The sequence below is a fragment of the Nuphar pumila genome, chromosome 2 (genome assembly GCF_984573655.1).
Source record: "Nuphar pumila chromosome 2, dmNupPumi1.hap1.1, whole genome shotgun sequence".
NCBI lineage: Eukaryota > Viridiplantae > Streptophyta > Magnoliopsida > Nymphaeales > Nymphaeaceae > Nuphar > Nuphar pumila.
Window position 1 is genome coordinate 148,310,291 of NC_143250.1, and position 21,974 is coordinate 148,332,264.

The following is a 21,974-nucleotide window of genomic DNA, read 5'->3' on the forward strand; positions in this document are numbered from 1 at the left end:
TCTAAGTGATCTATAGGTCGTAGATCGGGATGAAGCATAACCCTAGTGTTTCCAAGGCCTTGAGCTATGATCAAACACACAAGAGCAAAGGTTACAGAAACCCTTTCGGCAAAAAAAGCCAGCAAAGTCTAAGTTGCTCCTTGTTGGTGCTCATTTTGGTACAAAGTCTAGCCTCCAAACTCAAACATCACCAAGAGTTCAAAAGTGAAGAAATTCCAGTAAATCATGCTTGAAATGAGATTGTTATAATAACTGGAATCACAAGATAGCAAACTGTAATAGTAACTTTATGGCACAGTACCCTTAAGTGCCTGAATCAAAAAATGTGATAGCCATCATAGCTCTCATGCAATAGAGCAGAGGTGCTATCATAAGCAACAAAAAATGTCAAAATATCACACTTCCAAATAAAAAAAAGTTAAATTTACAAGCATGAAAGCTATATATGGCCAAATGATCATTACAATTAGAACGAGGGAGAAAAAGTAGATGTGAAGCAGAGTATCTTAATTAAGACCATATAACATGACCTTATGTGATTCAAGGAGGCAATAGCTCGAAGAGCACTCCTGATCATGTCCTCATTGCGATCCACTTCCTGTTTAACGGCATCTTGCTTCGGCTTGTGATTTATTGTCTTCTCTAATGTATCCACCAATGAGTCCAAAACTACAAAAGCAAAGAAAACGAGCCGTGAGGGGAGAGTATGCATGCATCAGACAAGAAATAGATTGACCCTGGGTATAGTGCATGTTACCTGCCAAGACGGCAGATGGACATTTATCAGCAAGCTTTGAGAGGATAAGATGGCAGGGCATTTTGACATCATAATGATCTGAAAGCAACATAAATCATGTTTCAATGGACATGGTACTTTGAAAAAGAACAGGCATAATGCATAGAGATTGCACAGCATCAGTATGTTAGTCCATAAGATGAACACAATTTATAATTTCAGGGACCGCCCTTTGCCGAAATAAAAAGAGAAGAAAATTTTCAGAGATCGCGAAGCAACATGACACCAGAACAGGATATGGCACCTTAACATACAGAAAATAATAAAACATACAAACTACTCAAGACTTCCTCATGTTGAGGTGACAGAAACAACTCAGAGCATGATTGTCAGTACTGAGTCTACCGATTGGCTCAAATAGTAGTTATTTGCTGTTGTCTAAGCTAAATTGTAGGTCCTGCACCACTCAAAGTTAGAATCTGGAAGTAACACAAATCCATGACACTGACAGAAAATTATCATGCGCCACTATACTGATACAAATATAATTGCTCCAAAAGTAAATGGACAGATGCAGACAATCATAGTCAGAATTTGGCATATAACAAATATGTACATGTTATAAGAACATTCTTTCTTGTTCTGTTGAAAAAGAAAAATCAAATGCAGCTTGAGAATATGACAGATCATATCAACCCTTGTGATTTTTCAGAAAAATACATTTAACTATTTAGTGCTTTACACATGCATAGTAGATATGTTAAGACTGTCAATCAACTAACAGATGAATGACATTTGACATTTCATGAACCTAATCATGAACCACAAGAACAAGAATCTATTAGCAAAAGAAGGTAGCCACTGGGCTTCCTGTTTGACGTTCTTCAAGCCTTTTCACTGCCATTCCGACTGACCATCAATAATCTAAGTTTTCTTTTTTCTCTAAGTTGGAAAGATTTATTAATGGAAAAAGAACTCCCTAAATAATGAATTTCTGTTTTTTTTTCTCATCTTGGAGAAAAAGAAAGAGAACTACTCTAATGACAGTTTAAGTATTGCATTTACAAAGTTACTAATTGGATGTTGTAAAGAAGGTCTTGTTTAATGAGTTTCAATTCAATTCTTCAAGGATTAATCTCTTGCCCCATCAATCAGAAAAAGTGATTAGGCTTATGCCTGGGGGTAAGACATGATTGTCACAATGACAATGATAACTGCAATGACAAGATGCAAAAAAATCGACGTTTATCACTCAAGGGTAAAGCATGAATCAGCCTGTGAAAGCAACAAGGGAACAATATCATCCATCCCATAACTAATCCATCTGGAGTATGAACATACTCAATTACTCATATACTTGTATCTCGTGTATAATCTGAACACTGAACCCTACTCTTTGATTCTGAGAAGTCACCATATTACCAAGACATCTTTTTATACAAACCATCAAGTTCATATTGGAATAGGTGAAACCTCATACACAAGTGACACCTTCAACAAGTACAGCAAGATAAGCTAAACAGGTCAGTGTGGACCAAGGTTGTAAGTATCGTATCGTAACCCGTATCGGTAGGGCCCAAAGTTAGATATGTACCGTATCGTATCATAAAATTTTAATAAAAAAAATCAAAAAAATCAAGAAAAATCAGAAAAAACTTGAAAAAAATCATAGCACATGAAACAATGACAAATTCTATAAAATACAACAACAATGCCTTCATCCCAAAACAATTGGGGTCGGCGATATGAACCAAAAAAAGAAAATCATTCTGGGTCTTCCACAAGAATCCTTCTCCTCCAATCATTTCTATCCAATGCCATGTCCTCGGTGAGGTTCAAAGCATTCATATCCTTTCCTATCATCTCCATCCAAGTCTTCCTAGGCCTACCCCGACCTCTTTTAACTAATATATTTTCCTATTTCTCCATCCTTCTAACTGGAGCATCATTAGGCCTTCGCCGAATATGTCCAAACCACCGCAAATGATTCTCTCTCATCTTATTTTCAATGGGTGCAATGCCTACCTTCTTACGTATCTCCTCGTTCTGAATCTTATCTTTTATTGTATTTCCATACATCCATCTAAGCATACACATCTCAACTACACTCATTTTTTGAATATGATGTCTCTTGGTAGCCCAACATTCCGTACCATATAGTAAAGCGGGCCTAATAGTCATCCTATAAAACTTTCCCTTCAACCACGATCGCACAACACTCCAGTTGCACTTTTCCATTGTTAAAATGTAAATTGTAATATATATATATATATATATATATATATATATATTATTTAATATTATTATATTTTCTTTTATTATTTTCTTTTTTTTCTTTATTTTCTTTTTTAGCATCTAGTTTAATAGAAACTAGATATTTGATCCAGTCAAGTTCCTGTTGGAACTTGACTGTGCAAATAGTTGTTGGACTGTAGTCCAATAGCTATAATAAATGTTGTTGGACTATAGTCCAACAGCTATAATAATAAATGTTGTTGGACTGTAGTCCAACAGCTATATTAAGAGACGTTGGAATCCAACGTCTCTTTTGGAGAGCTCAAAATGAGCTCTCCTCACTCTTCCACTTTTTTGTATATATAGGGGTGAACCCCTTCAATGTAAATCATCCATGCTTCTTAAGCATTTTGTTCATGAATAAAGTATTATTTATTTTTCAAGTGTTCTTCCTTTTATACCCTTTCAAGGGTCATGCTTGTAGTATCTCCAATAGACACTTGTTTGTGAGTTATTTGTGCATTTGTTGAAGACCACCATTTCATTACATGGTATCAGAGCTTCATAGGAATGATGGTGATCTTATCATTGTCATCCATCTTTTACAAGGGTAAGAGAGGAATAAATAGGAGGAGAGAGAGAAAAATAAAAAGAAAAGAAAAAGAGTAGACAAAGGAATAAGAGAGGATACAAAACCAAAATTTTTTGTAGCACAAGTTCGTTTTTTTTCAAACAAATCTTCTTGAGCCAAGAACAAGGTGATGAAACACCTTTTGTAAATGTGGCACGGAAATCGAGGCGGAAGCACTTCAAGATCTAAGGATTTCGTAGGACATTGCTAATTGCACTTCAACCTAGGACATTGCTAATTGCAAATCAAGTTCCAAAAAGTTTTTGGGCTGAAGCGGTCCTAACTGCCACCTACCTCATTAATAGGATGCCATCTTCCTCATTAAAGAATACAACTCCAATAGAAAAGTTTGTTAATTTAACTCCAGATTATTCTAGATTAAGAGTCTTTGGATGCAAATGTTTTGTTTTCACCAACAGAAATGACAAACTCTCTCCTCGTGCAATCCCATGTGCCTTTTTAGGATATGCTGATAATCAAAAAGGCTACAGGTGTTTCGATTTTCAAAATGACAAATTATATGTGTCAAGAAATGTATCTTTTTTGGAAAAAGAAAGCTTCTTTGAATTTGAAAAATCCAAGGATGTCACTGAATACTCGTTTTTAATTGATCCAACTTCAAAATCCAATGAATGTGATGTTGGATGTGACCTTGACAATGATCAAAGTCCTATTGTTGTTGAAAATGATGATAATGAAGAGCAAATCCATAGGGATGTTAGTCTACAATATTCAAAACGTAGAGAGCAAAATCTTCCATGTGCATTACAAAAATACTCTGAAATCTCACCTAGAAGAACGTCTAGAATCTCTAAACCTCCAAAAAAATTTGTGTCTTATGAATCTTTTTCACCCACGTATAGGGCCGCCATTACATTAATACAATCATATGTTGAACCATCATCCTATTCTCAAGCAAAAAATCATATAGAATGGATAGAAGCCATGAAAATAGAATTGGATGCACTAGAAAAGGCCAATAACGATACAAGATATTCCTCCGGGTAAGAAACCTATAGGTTGTAGGTGGGTATACAAAGTCAAAACCAAAAGTGATGGGACCCTGAAAAGATATAAGGCCCGTTTAGTAGCAAAAGGATATGCCCAAGAGTATGGCATCGATTATGAAGAAACATTTGCTCCTGTGGCCCGTATGACCACTGTTAGAACTTTAATAGCCTTGGCCTCCATTAGAACATGGCCTATCTTTCAATTGGATGTCAAAAATGCTTTCCTGAATGGGAATCTCGTTGAAGAAGTATACATGGAAGCCCCACCTGGTATTAGTATCCCTAAGGGTAAAGCTCTTCGTCTAGAAAAAGCTCTTTATGGTCTTAAACAGACTCCAAAAGCCTGGTATGACCGATTTAGTCATGTTATGCTTGATATTGGTTTTCAACCTTGTTTAACTGACACTGCTTTGTTTGTTAAGAAATCTGATGCAGACATCATTATTCTTCTTCTCTATGTGGACGATATGATCATCACCGGAGGCGACAAACAGAGAGTTGCAAATATCAAATCTCTTCTTAAAACTCACTTTGAAATGACTGACTTAGGTTTATTAAGATATTTTTTAGGCATTGAAGTTGCTTATTCCCCTCGGGGGTATTTGATATCTCAATCTAAATTTGCTCTTGATATCGTTTCCAGGTCTGGAATTACAGATGATAAGAAAGTAGACACTCCATAAGTTGTCAATGTTAAAATGAAAATTGATGATGAAGAACTTCTTGATGATCTTACTCCTTATAGACAGCTTGTTGGAGCTCTTTCTTATCTTTCCATTACTAGGCCAGATATAACTCATGCGGTTAATACAGTCAGTCAGTTTCAGCATGCTCCCACCTCCGTGCACATGGGAGCGATTTTGCGTATTATTAGATACTTAAAATCCTCTCTTTCACGAGGACTCTTGTCTGCTTCATCTTCATTAAATTTAATTGCATATACTGATGCTGACTGGGGAGGTGATCCCAATAATAGACACTCAACTACTGGTTTTTGTGTGTTCCTAGGTGAAACCTTAATTTCGTGGAGGTGCAAGAAGCAGCAGAAAGTCTCTCTTTCCTCCACCGAAGCTGAATACAGAGCCATGGCAACCACCACTATGGAGGTTGTTTGGCTCAGACGATTGCTAGCGGATATGGGAGCTAAAGCAACGCAAGCTTCAAAGATGTGTTGTGAGTTGTGACAACAAAAGTGCGATCTACATTGCAAGCAACCGGACATTCCATGAGCGCACTAAACACATTGAGATGGACTGTCACTATGTCAGAGAAGAATACTTACATGGAACCATTGATCTGCCATATGTTACATCAGAATATCAATTAGCAAACTTCTTCACCAAGCCTCTCGCTGCTCCCAGATTTCACTTCCTCTTAGACAAACTTTCGCTCATTGTACCATAAGTTTGAGGGGGAGTGTTAAAATGTAAACTGTAATATATATATATATATATATATATATATAATTTAATATTATTATATTTTCTTTTATTATTTTCTTTTTTTTCTTTTTTAGCATCTAGTTTAATGGAAACTAGATATTTGATCCAGTCAAGTTCCTGTTGGAACTTGACTGTGCAAATAGCTGTTGGACTGTAGTCCAACAGCTATAATAAATGTTGTTGGACTATAGTCCAACAGCTATAATAATAAATGTTGTTGGACTGTAGTCCAACAGCTATATTAAGAGACGTTGGAATCCAACGTCTCTTTTGGAGAGCTCAAAATGAGCTCTCCTCACTCTTCCACTTTTTTGTATATATAGGGGTGAACCCCTTCAATGTAAATCATCCATGCTTCTTAAGCATTTTGTTCATGAATAAAGTATTATCTATTTTTCAAGTGTTCTTCCTTTTATACCCTTTCAAGGGTCATGCTTGTAGTGTCTCCAATAGACACTTGTTTGTGAGTTATTTGTGCATTTGTTGAAGACCACCATTTCATTACATCCATTTCATCCACCCAACCTTTATCCTATGATTTACATCTCCATCAATTTCTCCATACTTTTGAATGATAGATCCCAAATATTTGAAACAATCATCCACCGGTATTTCTTGCTCACCAAGCTTCACTACACTCCTATCATTACTTCGTTGCTTACTAAACCGACATTCCATATATTTTGTCTTACTCTTACTCAACTTAAAACCTCTTGCTTCCAATGTCTGTCTCCATAATTCTAACTTAGCATTAACCCCAGCTCTATAAAATATAACCATAAAATCACATAGTGTATATGTTTGTTGCAGACTGGAGATGATGAAATAGAGTGTAAGGGGTTTGTATTTGAAGTGTGTTTGTTGTAGGCTTGGTGAATATGTAGTGAGTTTATATTTGAAGTGTGTTTCTTATAGGCTTGGAGAGGACGTATGAGGTTTGTATTTTTGAAGTATATGTTTATTTTTTGAAGTGTATTTGAAGTTTTTGTTGAATATATGTTTAAAGTGAATGTTTGAGGATGTATCTTTAAAGTTGAATGTTTGAAGTGTAATGCTTTTATTGAATGTATGTTTTAATTGTTAATTTTAGTGTATTTGAAGTGTTGTTGAAGTGTATATTTTTTAGTATAATTTTTTTTAAACTAATTGGTTTTTTTTTAATTTGTAATATCCTATAATGACGACATTCATATCTCACCGTTACAGGCGAGGTTAGCCTATAACGACAAGTTAATTCTTCCTGTTATATCCTACAACAATGAGTTAATGCTCACCGCTATAGGCTATAACGACAACATAGAAATTTTATAACCTATAGATAGCCTATAACGGCGATCCAGAGATCTCGTTGTTATAGGGTATCTCACCGTTAAAACAATCTCGCCATTATAGTTTACCTCGCAGCTATTAGTGTTTCTAATTTTGGCGAGCAATCTCACTGGTGTAGGGTCACCTTTAACGGTGACTTATAAACATCGCCATTATTAGACAACAATGACCAGTTTTTACAGTGACTTAACAACGACAATTCTCGCCATTATAGGCCAATAGCGACAAAAAATAGAGTAATTGCGATAAAAAAAATCATTACTATTGACCCTCATCCTTGTAATGTTAGGGCTTTCAATACTTATAAAAAAACAACAAATAAATGAAATGAACAATAAAAGTGAACTGAATCTCACCTTCTAGCTTAAGTAGCCCTTCCTACGTTATTGACATGCGTGAGAGACCACGAACAACAATTCGGCTAGGCATGAGCTCCAAAAGGGGGTGAGATAAGGATCTGAGCACTAAGCTAGACTAGGCTAGGTTGGTTGAAATTTTTGTAAAGTAGGGACACGAACACCAAATGGACACTAGATGTAGAATAGAAGGGTGACCTTTTAGTGTATGTAAAAACCCCAAATCAGATTTTGGGGGTAAATCAATGCTAAATCTTGAATTTTTAGGCTCAAATCATAAAAAAAACAAGTTTAGGATAGTTAAAAACATGTTTAAAAATTCCAAAAAGTAGGATTTAGTAGAAAAAATTAGACAAAAAGGGCCAGATTGTTGTCGAAAACCCTCGATCATTGATGACAATTTATCATCGGTGTTGGGTTTACTAACGACAATCTAGGGGGTGTTGATGACTATTCTTTCATAACAATGTGTTATCCCTATTTCTTGCCATTAGGAAGAGTCTAAATTTGGTGAGAGGTACTTACCTAGGTTGTTCTTTTACCTTCGCACAAGCTGCAACATTCATTTAAAATTTCAATTACAAAATTATATATTCAAATCACAAAAGTAATAACACAAGTATATACATTTAAATTTACATATATACATCTAAGCTTTAATATTCATACAAACAGAAAGTGCATTATAACTTTACACAAGTTGTATATCCATTCAAATTTACAAAAGTATTCAATTACAAAAGTTATAGGTATTCAAATACAAAAGTATTTCAATTTATAAAAGTATTTGAAGCATTTAAGTCATTATGAGATGCATAAGACATCATCAAACAATGATGAATTGCATAAATAAAATTATAATATTACATATCAAAACAATTTTGTGCCATGAATGGCAATAACACATCGAATTCGAACATTAAATAATCAAGATAATATGTTATAAATGGCAATCTCACAAGAAAAATGCAAACTGTAAAATAATATGCATATTAAATAATGAATCTAAGCTAATAAGTCATAAGATTCATAATAATGTGTGTTTACATAAACAAAAAAACTGTTTTTTTAATGCTTAAAAATTTAACATAACAAATTTTTTTAAAATTTCAAACAAAAATGAATTAGATAAAGTCGATCATTGAGTATCATCAACATCATCTTTTTTTTTTTGGAAAAAAATCTCTCTAAATCACTCTTAAGCTCTTTAGGGATGAATATGAACTAGCCCCAAGGAGCCTTATATGTTTTCAAAAAAAGTGCATTTAAACTGGATTATAGCATATCTTAAGATACGCACCGTATCATAGTGTATCGTAAGATACGGGTGTGTATCGTATCGGAAAACCCCATAGTAACGATACGTATTGGCACGATACTTACAACATTGGTGTGGACAAAACATGGATGGCACATGGACTGACAGCAAGAAGATTGAAGCATCAAATACGCACCGTCCAAACCGGATTTGAGGTATGGAACTATGAAAGATGACGGATTAACTTGATCAAGACAACTGTCAAGCAATGTGTCAACACATTCAAAGGCCGCCTTTCTCAGCTCAAGACCATCATCAACAACATGCTTAAAAGGACCAAGATCTACTGTTCTGATCATTTCTTGCTGCATCAGGAAAAGGAAAAATACTAACACTTTATCGCTGAAGAAAACATGAGAAATTCAACCTAACAATATGTTCATACCTTAACCACAGTCTGGTCATAAAGAAGCAGAAGTAATTCTGAAAGAAGGCCCTTGATAAGGTTTGGCTTATTATGAGCTGCTGTACTCAGAGCTAACACAGCTGCACGCCTAACATGCTGCAGAGGAATGGCAAAGAAAAGAAAATTTATGCTATTTAATCTTTGCAAATCAAAGATCAAGCATAAAAGCTCACCAAATGGAAGTCAAATGAAATGTAATGCAGTAAGGCTGAAATATATCACAAAGGAAGATGCATAAGAATTGAAGCAAAAGAAGACCAGGACACATTCGACCCAGTTGCACCAGCTTGTGAGTCATAACCATCCAAATCCATATCCAGATCTGCTTATGCTGGATCCGGATAATTAAGGATCAGACACCATTTGCAGCATGGGGCAAGGTGTAAGATACAGTATCCAGAGAGCAATGATATATTTTTTCAAGAGAACAAATCACATGCATACCCTGTCATCATCCTTTATAAGCATCAGAAAAGAAGAGATGGATGGGTATAGAAATTCATCAATTTTCTCTGGACGTTCAACAATAGAATATTTTACAGCAATCACAACTGTAGCTCTAGTAAATGCAGTTGGGCTGGTTGTTCGCACCTGGACAGATAAAGAAGTATCAGAAAGATGAACATTAACATTAGAACCTGAAAGCAATTGACAAACTCAAAAACAGAGACATCTGCATATTAAAACAGTATCTCAGAAACCTGGAAACCAACAAGCTAAACAATGACAAGTATGACACTCTCACTCAAGACTTAGACAAGCCACGATACAGGACCTTTAGTGCAGGTATAAGCTTCTTAGGCTCGATAAGAGCAATTTTCCCAAGACATTCAGCCACAACATTGCGAACTCCCTCCTCATCGCTTTCACAGTGAGTAAAGAGCAATTTAAGAATTTTCTCAACATTTCTATCTTCCAGTTCTGCCTGGCCAGTTATATCTATTGTCTGTCTTGCAATAACCTGCAAAAGGATAATAAGATTTTCAACTTCAGACAGCCAAATTCACTACATGGATCAAAGTTGTTCATACCATAATGACAACTACCTCTTTCAAAGCGTGGAGCAAAAGGTACTGTTTCTTCTGTTGGTTATCAATTTGATCCAGAATAAATGGTAGGTACTTTGACAGATTCCCTACAGCAATGTTCCCCAATGCATAAGAAGCTGCAGATTTAATCTCTTCAAAAGGCGATTGAAATGACTCTATAACAATGTTCTCAATGTTTGCATGTGAGCTAAGATCTCTCCTCCTTCCAATTTCTCCTAGACACAGTAACGAAAGGTGTTGTTTTGCCTGAAAACCAGATAGAAAGAATATAATCCAATATATAAAGATCAGAAGTAATTTGAGAGAGAGAGAGAGAGATGGATGGGTTTGTGGCTCTAAATACTCCTATTTTGCTTACAAATATGAGCACCTATGAAACCACAGATGGACACAATTAAACTTCATCATATAAATTTTCTAGTCAAAATAAATACTTTGAACTAGTAACTATGCATTCCATAGAAATTAGTGAACTACCAATAATATATATTTAAGCAATTAAGCATGAGATAAAATTGTTAAATAAGTCATGAAAAGAATAACTGAACTTTCAACCCGCATTTTTCAATCATAATGACAAATATTGTGAATATATTGAAAATCTCATGATATTATTGCAATACATTAAAAAAACGTACTAATCCCAATAATATTGCGAGATTCCCAAAATATCTTATTTTTAATTATTACTTTTGCCCCCATTAAACCCCCCCCAACCAACATTAGAGTTAGAAAAAGGTGCCTATCTGGCAACCCATTTTGAACAGCACTCCTTGTATGTAACAGGCACTTCACTTAGACGCACCGATCTGGGCTGAGATAATGCAATACTGATACTGATATTCTATGTTACATAGGTGTGGTGCGGATGCAGGTGCTGGTGCAGCATTTTCAAAAAACTTGGGTGTGGGGGCACAGCTATATATATATATATATATATATATATATATATATATATATATATATATATATATATATATATATATATATATATATATATATATAGCAGGCAGTATCGTCAAACACTATAAAATCCGATTTAAAACCAGAAACTTGTGCACTGCTGATCGCATTCAAAATCAGACACTTGTGTGCTGCCGATTGCGCGTGCGATCAGTGGCGCAGTTTTTTTTTGTGATTTAACGAGTTTTAGCGGCGGTCAGGAACCACTGCTAAAAGGTCCAAAATAAAAAAAAATTGGACGCGCGGCAAAAAAAATTTGGACGAGCAGCGCATGGCCGCCCGTCTGACCCAAGTTCGACAAAAACTCGTTTGATGATACGGGTTTTCGTATATATATATATATATATATATATATATATATATATATATATATATAGGGAAACTGAAATATGTTTACCAACCAAATATGTTTGCTGGTATGAATCGAGATTTTCATATGTTTTTTTACAAATCTAACCCAGATGCATTCGGTGTGGTCCATTTGCTAGGAATTGATTCATCGTAATCTGATCAAGAAATCTGATTTTTATGCCTGAATATTTATGAAAATTTTAAGCCATTGATTTTCAACCCTTAAAAGCCTTATATATCGTAATTGGATGATCCAAGAGTCTGTTTCTATAAAACCAAGCGTCTAGATCACATCCGTACAGTGAAATTTTCGAAAAAAATGTAAAAAAACCTATGAAAATCTTGGTTTATACCAGTAAACATATTTGGTTGGTAAGCACATTTCAGTTACCCTATATATATATATATATATATATATATATATATATATATATATATATATATATATATTATTGGACAGGCCTGGGTATGTATACCCAGACTGATTCAAACCTGGGGTTACTTTGACCCAGGTCTGAATCAGACTGAGTCAAAGCAAACCCAACAGGCCCAGGTTCAATTCAGACCTAGGTTTTCTTTGACACAAGACTGAGTCTGACTTGGGCCAAAACAGGTTCAGGTTTGATTCAGATCTGGGTAGCTTTGACCCAAGTCTGAATCAGACTTGAGTCTAAACAGATCCAGGTCAATCTGATCCAGAACAGACCCAAACTTGGATCAAACCTTAGTCTGACCCAGTTAACACCTGGCTGCTTGCTTGCGCCAGATCTTGTAAAACTATAAAAAAATAAAAAAAAAAGGGGAAGGGGGAGTGAGAGAGAGAGAGAGACTGTGTGGATGCAACAGAGGAGGAAATGGAGGAGGGGCAGAAAAAGAGGAGAAGCAGAAGAGTAGGAAGAAATGGAGGAGGCAGAACAAGAGGAGAGCGAGAAAGAGAAGAAATAGAGGAGGCAGAGCACGAGAGAGAGAGAGGTATGTACCTGAATGGTGGGATCGCTAAAAGGGACGCAGGAGGAGAAGGGTGCAATGGAGGAGGGGTTGAGCCCCTACCCCTCTTTTCTTCTTCTTAAACTTTGAAAGGCTAAAATCCAGGTATACAACCCCCCCCCCACCTAATTTTTTTTAATGGACCAAAATGTGCTCGATCAAAGTTGACCGAGTCTATTTTAATCAAAGATAACCCTAGGTGCGGGTTGACCACACCTTCACCCGCATCGTGTAACGTCGACCTGGGTGTGGCGGCCTCTTTGGTGAGTCCATTGGACATAGCTGATATTGCATATTCCAGGAAACCTCAGGACATAGCCAAACATGTAAGCTATGGTACCTGGACACTCCATTATGCCCTCAGTACCAGATTTTACCCTCCATACATACAAGTTTGTATTTAATTTATAATTCTAGATATTAGAGTATGATACATTATATATGGGTTTGGGTCAGGATCTGGATCCAACCAGCATCTAGATCCAACCCATATTTATAAACCTGTCCGGCGTGTAATATTGTAAACTGTGACATATAAGGGTATTATTGTAAACTGTGTATTAGGGTTATAGGGTTATTGCTTTATATTAAATAGAATCAGATCACGCCCCTATTCATTAAGGGGAATACGTGAAACTCAGTTCCATTCTCTCTCCTCTCTGTGTTTTCTTGTTTATGAACAGGTTTTGGTGATTTCTCACATGGTATCAGAGCAAATCTGACCCTTGGGCTGGATTTTCCTCCGGAAGGTGTGTCTCGAAAGAACTTTTCTCTTTTCTAAGTCTTCTTCATCTCATTTCTTTTCTGAAATCTTCTTCTCCTTTCTTAAAATCGCTCTATTTCTATCTCTGTTATTGCAGATCTGTGTGTAAACAGATTTGGGTATTCTTTCAAGTAAAGGGAACCAGATCTGATATATTCAGATCAACATCTCTTTCTGGTATAACGTCTGGTACTTTCATATCTGACATCTGACACATTCAGATCTAACGTCTGATTGATTTTTTCTCTCACGTTGAATTCTATTTCCCACATAGCGTCCGATATACTCAGATCTAGTGTTTGATCAATTTATTTTTCTCAAGTGACGTTTGATTGGCATCTTATTCGTTCTTTCTTAATCAGAGCCACTACTTGGATAAACTCGTGTTCATCTGTGTGTAGACTTGCAAATCTGCCCACACGATTTTATCACATTACTGTCTACAGTGTGCAGTGATTGAATCAGACTCAAAGTCTTCTTTTGATGAAATCAGATCGAACTTATTTCTAAAAAAAAAACTTTTCTGTCCAGTCATGGATTCCTCTTCTCAATCTTTTCTATCATCTAACTTTTTTGGTCAACTTATTTCTGAAAAACTTACCAATTCGAACTTCTTAACTTGGAAACGACAAATCCTTTCATTCATTAAGAGTCAAGGTCTTTCTGGACACCTGGATGAATTGATTTCAGCTCCTCCAGAATCTGTCATACAAGAAACTAAGGATGAAAATAGAGCTGTCTCTATAAAGCAACTATCAAATCCTAAATACGAGACTTGGATGAAACGTGATCAAGCCGCATTCGCTTTTATCACCTCCACTCTATCGCAAGAGGTGTTGGTAGGAATTCCAGATGAATGTTCAGCGAAAGAACTGTGGGATAAGTTGGTGAAAACCTACTCTCAGATATCAGAGGCTACGATTTCATTCCTTCAACGTGAATTTCAATTGCTTACCAAGGGCTCTACATCTATAATGGAGAAATTAAACCAAGTTAAGAGCATCAGTGATCAACTAGTAGTAGTGGGATACAAGGTGGCAGATAAAGATAAAGATAAAGTTAGACAGACATTGAATGGATTGAGGCCAAAATTTCAACTTCACTGTTGTGTCTACCAGACTTACCATCTTTTGAGGATTTACAGGCCAAGCTACTATAATATGAGATGACTTTGAAGGACATGTCAAATGAGAATGGTGGGCAAGTTCTTGCTACTGGAGTCCTTTTTGGTCAGGGACGTGGAGATGGCAGTTTTGGTGGCGACAGAGGACGTGGGTGTGGTATTCAAGGTGGGCGTGGATTGTTGCCCATCCCGAATATTGCATCCAACTTTAATACAAAAAATGTACCCACATGTTACCTCTGTAATAAGCGGGGGCACATCAAAGCCAAATGTTGGCACAATCCCCAGAATAAAGGAAATTTTCAAAAGGGAGAGAGTTCATCGAGACGAAAGGAGAGTTTGTCAAAATTTGGGAGAGATGTGAAGGAGCTTCTATTGGCCACGTTGTCTGAACTTGATTTGAAGCGAGATGAAAGAGGAGTGTCGTACATTGATTCAGGGGCAGCTACCCATGTCACAGGTAATGCTGGTAAGTTTTCCACCTTAACTCCCTATTTTGGAAAAGGTAGCATTGTCACTGGAGATGGATCCCAACATCCTATTGCTCATATTAGAAATGTTTATGTTCCTTTGTCTAATTCTTCCCTTCACCTTTCAAATGTCCTTCATGCCCCAAACATTAAGAAAACTATTGTTTCAGTCTCCAATCTTGTTGATCATACCAATTCATTTGTTAAATTTACTTCATCCTTTGTTTATGTCAAGGATCTACAAACGAAGAAGACATTCGCTAGAGGGGAACGACGCGGAAACATGTATATCTTCCAGGAAGATCCTTCTACTTGTATTCAACCGGCCTTGAAGTCGTCTCCTTAGTCCTTTTTGTCAGAAAGTGTTCGTGTTTTAGTCTAGAATCCTCAAATAAATGTAATAAGCCTAATCCTTGGCATTCACGTCTTGGTCATTATAGTCAAGTCTTTGTTGAACGACTTGTGTCTGATGGACTTATTCCTGAGTCCATCTTGAACTCTAGGTCATATAATAAATAGTGTTTGAGTTGTCAAATGTGTAAAAGTCATGTGCTTCCTTTCCATTCAATAAATGAAAGAGCTTCAAGGCCTTTTGAGATTGTTTGTTTTGATATGTGAGGGTTAGCCCCCGAATCTTCTAATTCTGGCAATAGGTATTTTGTTATTTTTGTTGATAATTTCTCTCGTTTCACTTGGATATACTTTATGAAAAATAAATATGAAGTATTCTCCATTTTTTGTCACTTTCATATTTTAATTAAAACTCATTTCTCCTGCAATATTCTACATTTCCAATGTGATGGTGGGGGAGAATATTCTTCTCGAGACTTTGCTAATTATCTCCAAGATAGTGGGATTAATCGCAGAGTATCTTGTCTGCATACGCCTCAGCAGAATGGGATTGCAAAACGAAAGCATCGCCACATCGTTGAAAGTGCTATGAGCACGATGCACGGAAGCAATCTCCCAATAAGGTTATGGATCGAAACATTTCATTATGTTGTTCACGTTATCAACCGTCTGCCCATGAACATTTTCGAGAATAAATCGCCTCATTTCATTTTGTTTGGGAAGCACCCTAATTATGATGAACTAAAGGCTTTTGGATGTATATGTTGTTAAATTGTAATCCATTATCATTGTAATGCTCATATATATTTTATATATATAAAGAGAGATACATATACATATATATTTCATATATATGTACATGTATCTATCTAATTATATATATACAAATATACATCAGTCGTAGGGGTATTTTAGTTTTTCTCTTTTTACGCATATTTATCTTTTTTAATATGTTTTTTCATCTTTTTGAATATGTTTGTATATTTTTATTTTTATTTTATTTCTTTTTCTTTTCTTTTAAATATTGTACTTTGTGTACCTTGGGGGGCCCACATATAGTCGTTGGGCCCCTCCAACAGTCACATTTGCAACCGTTGGAGGGGCTCCAACGACTACATGTGGAGCCCCTCCAAGGCCCACTAAATGCATTTTGATGCCCTATAAATAGAGCTCTCCTCTTTGTATTTTAGTAAGGCTTTAAGTCAAAGCCATTCTTTGATTAATAGAGATTTATACATTCTTTTATGCCTTTGTGCATTTGTGAGTCATTGTGGGTGGTGCTTTTGTGCACAAGTGTTTTAAGAGTTCTTATTGTGCCTTTGTGCACACTTCATTTCTCAAAGACTTAGGGTCTTGATCGTAGTGTCTCTTTGAAGACACTTTTACATATGCTATGTTCATATTGACTCTTCTCTGCGTAATAAATTTCAGGCTAAAGCGTTAAAATGCAGATTTGTTGGGTACGCAGGTCATCATAAAGGATATAGGTGCTATGGTGCCGTCATCAAGCGAATCAAGATCTGTAGAAATATGGGTTTTGATGAGAATGATTTTGGAGATGAAAGAGTTGTTTCTGCCCAAACTAATATAAATATGCCCTTCTATGATCCATGGCTCAACACAGGACTATTTTTTGAGGAAACAATAGCTGCTCTTCAACTTGTGCGCAAGAGATATCATCTCAAGAAGGAAATGGAAGAGTGCAAGAACCTGTAGTAGAGAGTCTAGCATCTCCAGAAATAAATAAGTTTGCTGGAAAAGTCTATACGAGAAGAGAGAGGAATCCTCATTCACCTTCCGATGATAGTGAACGAGAAGTTCCTCAGTCTTCCTCCCTCAATGACCCAAATTCTCATGTTCCTACTACAGTGACATCTTCTGTCAGACGCTCAGAAAGAATTCGGCATCCTATTGAAAGGTAGGTTAGTTATGAGAATTTCACTATGGATTTTCAGTTATTTTGTCACAGATTGAAAAGGAGAGTGAAACTAAGCATTTCCATCAAGCGATTAATTCCAAAAAGTGGGTTCAGGACATGAATAAAGAGATGGAGGCTTTGTATCAATGTCAAACATGGAGAGTCATTCCTCGACCTTCAGATAAAAATGTTTTTGGGTCGCAATGGGTTTACAAAATCAAATACAAACCAGATGGGAGTGTTGAGCGCTACAAAGCTCGACTTGTAGCAAAGGGGTTCACACAAGAGTTCAGACAGGACTATGATGGAACTTTTAGTCCAGTTGTGAAATTGGGCACAATTGGTATTGTCATCTCTTTGGTTGTAAATTATGATTGGAGAATAAGTCAATTAGATGTGAAGAATGTCTTTCCCCATGGGAACTTAAAGGAAGAGGTATACATAGAACAACCACCAGGGTATACTGAAGGGGACCCTAAGGAATATGTCTGCAAATTAAAAAGAGCACTCTATGGTTTGAAGCAAGTGTCTCGATCTTGGTTTGAAAGTTTTTCCTTAGATATTCAAAGATATGGTTTTCAACGATCGCAATTGGATCGTACCCTTTTTATCCTTCGAGGTATGGGGATTACTACTTTCTTACTGATATATGTTGACGATATAATTATTACAGAAAATAGTGAGAGCCATATTCAATAAACTAAAGATCTTCTGAGTCAGAGATTCAAGATGAAGGATCTTGGTGCTCTTCAGTTTTTTCTTGGAGTAGAGGTAGATAAACAATGAGACAAACTTGCTCTGACCCAGCACAAACACAAATACACCCTGGATCTATTAGAGAAGGCCAGAATGAAGGATTGCAAACCCCTTGCTACTCCTAGTGTGCTTAATCAGAAATTAAGCATACAAGATGGAGTTGTATCATGATCCCACCGAATATCGAAGTTTAGTAGGGATGCTTCAATACTTCACTTTTACCAGGTCGGATATCACATATCCAGTTAATCAAGTTTCTCAATTTATGCATGAGCCAAGGGTTGGACACATGGATGCAATGAAAAGGATACTAAGATACTTAAAGAGTATTGTTGGAGATGGACTTTTGTACACCAAAAGAAGATCCATGAAGACTGTTCATGACATCACTATCTACTCATATGCAGATTGGGTTGGAGACCCTGATGATCGAAAGTAAGTTTCGGGTTATATTATTTTTCTTGGTGCCAATCTTATTTCCTGGAGTAGTAGAAAGCAGGAGGCAGTGGCTAGATCTAGTACAGAAGTTGAATACAGTGCGATGGTTGCTGCTACAGCAGAGGTTACATGGATTAGGCACTTGTTGTCAGAGTTACAAGAGCAGATCGCTAATTGTCTTCTCCTTTGTGATAATCAAAGTGCTATTCAAATATCTCTTAACCCTATTCATCGCAGCAAAACTAAGCACATTGAGATTGATCAACATTTTATTAGGCAGAAGATTGAAGAAAAAGAGATCGAACCTCGCTATGTTCAAACAAGCGGCTGATTTGTTTACTAAGGATCTCACAAAGTGCAAATTTTGGTCCTTGAAAAACAAGTTGTCCATGGTTCAACACCATGCACAACTTGAGGGGGGTATTAGAGTATGATACTTTATATATGGATCCAACTAGGATATGGATCCAACCAGGATCTGGATCCAACCCATGTTTATAAACTTGTCCTAAACTGGGACTTATAAGGGTATTATTGTAAATTGCGTATTAGGGTTACAGGGTTATTGCTTTATATTAAATAGAATCAGATCATGCCCCTATTCATTAAGGGGAATACGGGAAACACAGTTCCATTCTCTCTCCTCTCTGTGTTTTCTTGTTTATGAACAGGTTTTGGTGATTTCTCACACTAGACATAGCATATATATTTAGATTATATTCAGTTTATTTTGAATTTATTTTGTATTTATGTGATTTTTAATATATATATATATATAGCCGTGTCCCCATACCCACATTTTTTTAAATTGTTGTGATGTACCCTTCATACCCGCACTTGTACCCGAACCCAGGTGACATATGGTACAACCTTAAGAGTGGCACTCATGTTCCTCTTGAGACAATCATGGGCCTACAAAGCAATACTTTTGACGCAATGTAAAATTAAGCATATGAGCATCAACAATGCTCACAGTTAGTTTACCCTAGCTTCTTCTTTATGATAGTTTGTTGTACTTGACAGATACATCTTTCCACAATATCAGACACACCTTCCACATATCAACTGTGCTGAATGCCAAATAGTATCTCTGTTGATGCTGGTTTATCTGCAATTAAAAATTTGTCCACATATTTTTCGATTCTCAGGCAACATAATTTTCCCATGGCATGTCTGCCTTGAGTAACATTGGATCAATTACCTAGATCACTCACTAAATATTCCTAGAATGGTCCATGTATTAAAATCGTCTTGAATGGATTTGAAGTTATATCATTTTTTTAATTAATAAAGTAGCAAGGGAATGGTTTTAGGGGCATCTTACCGAGTTGGTGCTGTTATCATCCTTAAGGATGTTCATCAGCATGTCCACTGTTAAGTCACATTTTCTATCACCTGCTGCAAGACAAAGAACAGCAACACATCGAGCCACCGAATACAGAGCCTGTTTTGCAAGAGCAACAGACTGAGGAGAAGGTTTGGCACTTGAAAGAAGAGAATCCAACAATGTATCAAAGCTTGTATTTGCTGAACAGACTAATGCTTCAAAAAAGCACTGCAAGGCCTGCAAAAAAAGTAGAGATGCTGTAACTCGTAGTGCAGCGTGCACAAGGATTCACTACCTGTTACAACTGAAAAAGGAAAGACAACCTGAAGAGCTTGACCCTGCAACAAGGAGCTTCTCACTAGGATGAGAGCTTGAGGAAGAACTTTTGTTCTAACAGTAAAACCCACATTTTGGTTGGATTTCCTATTAGTCATCATTGTGCAGCAAAGCTCCAAAGCTAAAGCTGTCATATGCAAGTCAGAATCGCTGCAACAGAACAAACCTAGTAAGAATAGATCCACACAATGCCTAATGAATGTATACAGAAATAACAAACCTGATCAAAGCTGAAAGTTCTACAATGATAACTTCATAAATCGAAGAACTGATGCTATCACCATAAGCAACAACTAACGAATTAAGAGTACCCAAGGATGCCTGCCTCAAAGCTCGATTAGCCTGTATTACAATGAGAAGACGGCATTTTTTGCACATTTAGCTGCAGGATAACTCAACAAGATTAATAAACAAAGACAGGTCAAAAACCAGTACCTTGCGAAGGAATGCAGTTAGCTCTGCAAAAACATGCTCCAAGACACATGACAGATCAATCTTAAGTGGTGAGCATGCAATAACAGCAAATGTCTGGACAAGTAAAATACAAAAATAAGAACAAGTTCACACTCTTCAAGGAATGAAGGCAACTAGTAAAATTAAAAATCAGTGGATCACAAAAAGACAACTTTCAGTTTCAGAGAAAAAGCAATATGAAACAAAGCAGATGAAAAACTAACCAATGTTAGAACCTATGTCACAGGGATTCGGCCAACCAGGTGCTGCACCCGCGTCGACGCGACGCGGATGCGCGTGTGGGTGCGGCACCCGGTGAAGTCAACCCGACCCTGAGTGCGGTCATATTCATCCAAATTTTAGACTTTAAAAAAAAAATATTGCCCGATGAAATGGGCTTGAGCCTAAGGATTAGGGCAAAACTGTTTGGACCTCTTTCCTGTCTTCCAAGTTCTGACGCTGCTGAGCTGCGACACCCTGGTGCTTGCTACCGTCCGGGGAGCGCGAACTCAGTCTCCATCTCCAAGGTATGTTACTCTCTCTCTATTTTTTTCCCCATTTTCATACTGCGTGCCTCTCTCTATGTAGCCAATCTTTTCTCCCTTACTGTGTACCTCAGTCTCTCTCAATCTTGGCTAAACAAGCCCATTTTGAAAAAAAAATACCCATTTTAGGGAAAACTCAGTTCGGCTGGCTCGTTTTCTTAAAAATCTATCTATTACATAGTTTTTACATGTAAAAACTATGTAATATAAACATTATACTGTTTATACATAGATATATTATATTAAAAAAAATTATATATATAATTTTTTATATTTTTGCCCTCCCGCACCCCCGCACCCAAGTTTTTTTAAAGTGCCGCATCCCCGCACCCGCACCCATGTGACATAGGTTAGAACATCATAATAAAAAGTTTCCATTTCTAAGACCCTGTTTGAATGCATTTATGTTTCCCATTATAAACAAATACAAAGTGTTTATAAATATGCATAGCAATAAACAGGACCTGTATATATATATATATAGAGAGAGAGAGAGAGAGTTTCAAACCTTGATATGTCCAACAACAATGCACATATCTAATTTCTAGGTACCATAACTCATAAACAAAAATAATCTACAATAGTGGAAACTAAAGATTTATTGTGATTGGGTAATCTGTGTTGTTCCTTCCCAATAAACACTTATCAAAATAAAAACTATGTCCCCAATCAGGCTTAATA

The 21,974-nt window shown here is 36.5% G+C and overlaps 1 protein-coding gene across 1 annotated transcript in view; it reads right to left on the reverse strand.

Moving 5' to 3' along the window:
• LOC149847601 (cullin-associated NEDD8-dissociated protein 1-like) overlaps positions 1-21,974 on the reverse strand; it is a 52,706-nt gene that overhangs the window by 597 nt on the left and 30,135 nt on the right. Inside the window, exons 18-28 of the mRNA XM_089997118.1 lie at positions 20,731-20,823; positions 20,516-20,637; positions 20,283-20,445; positions 19,957-20,196; positions 10,510-10,758; positions 10,239-10,424; positions 9,908-10,054; positions 9,443-9,559; positions 9,194-9,362; positions 758-835; positions 531-669 (exon numbers count right to left, since the gene is read on the reverse strand). Of these exons, the coding sequence (XP_089853244.1) occupies positions 531-669; positions 758-835; positions 9,194-9,362; positions 9,443-9,559; positions 9,908-10,054; positions 10,239-10,424; positions 10,510-10,758; positions 19,957-20,196; positions 20,283-20,445; positions 20,516-20,637; positions 20,731-20,823 (1,703 nt within the window). The remainder of the gene's footprint in view (positions 1-530; positions 670-757; positions 836-9,193; positions 9,363-9,442; positions 9,560-9,907; positions 10,055-10,238; positions 10,425-10,509; positions 10,759-19,956; positions 20,197-20,282; positions 20,446-20,515; positions 20,638-20,730; positions 20,824-21,974) is intronic.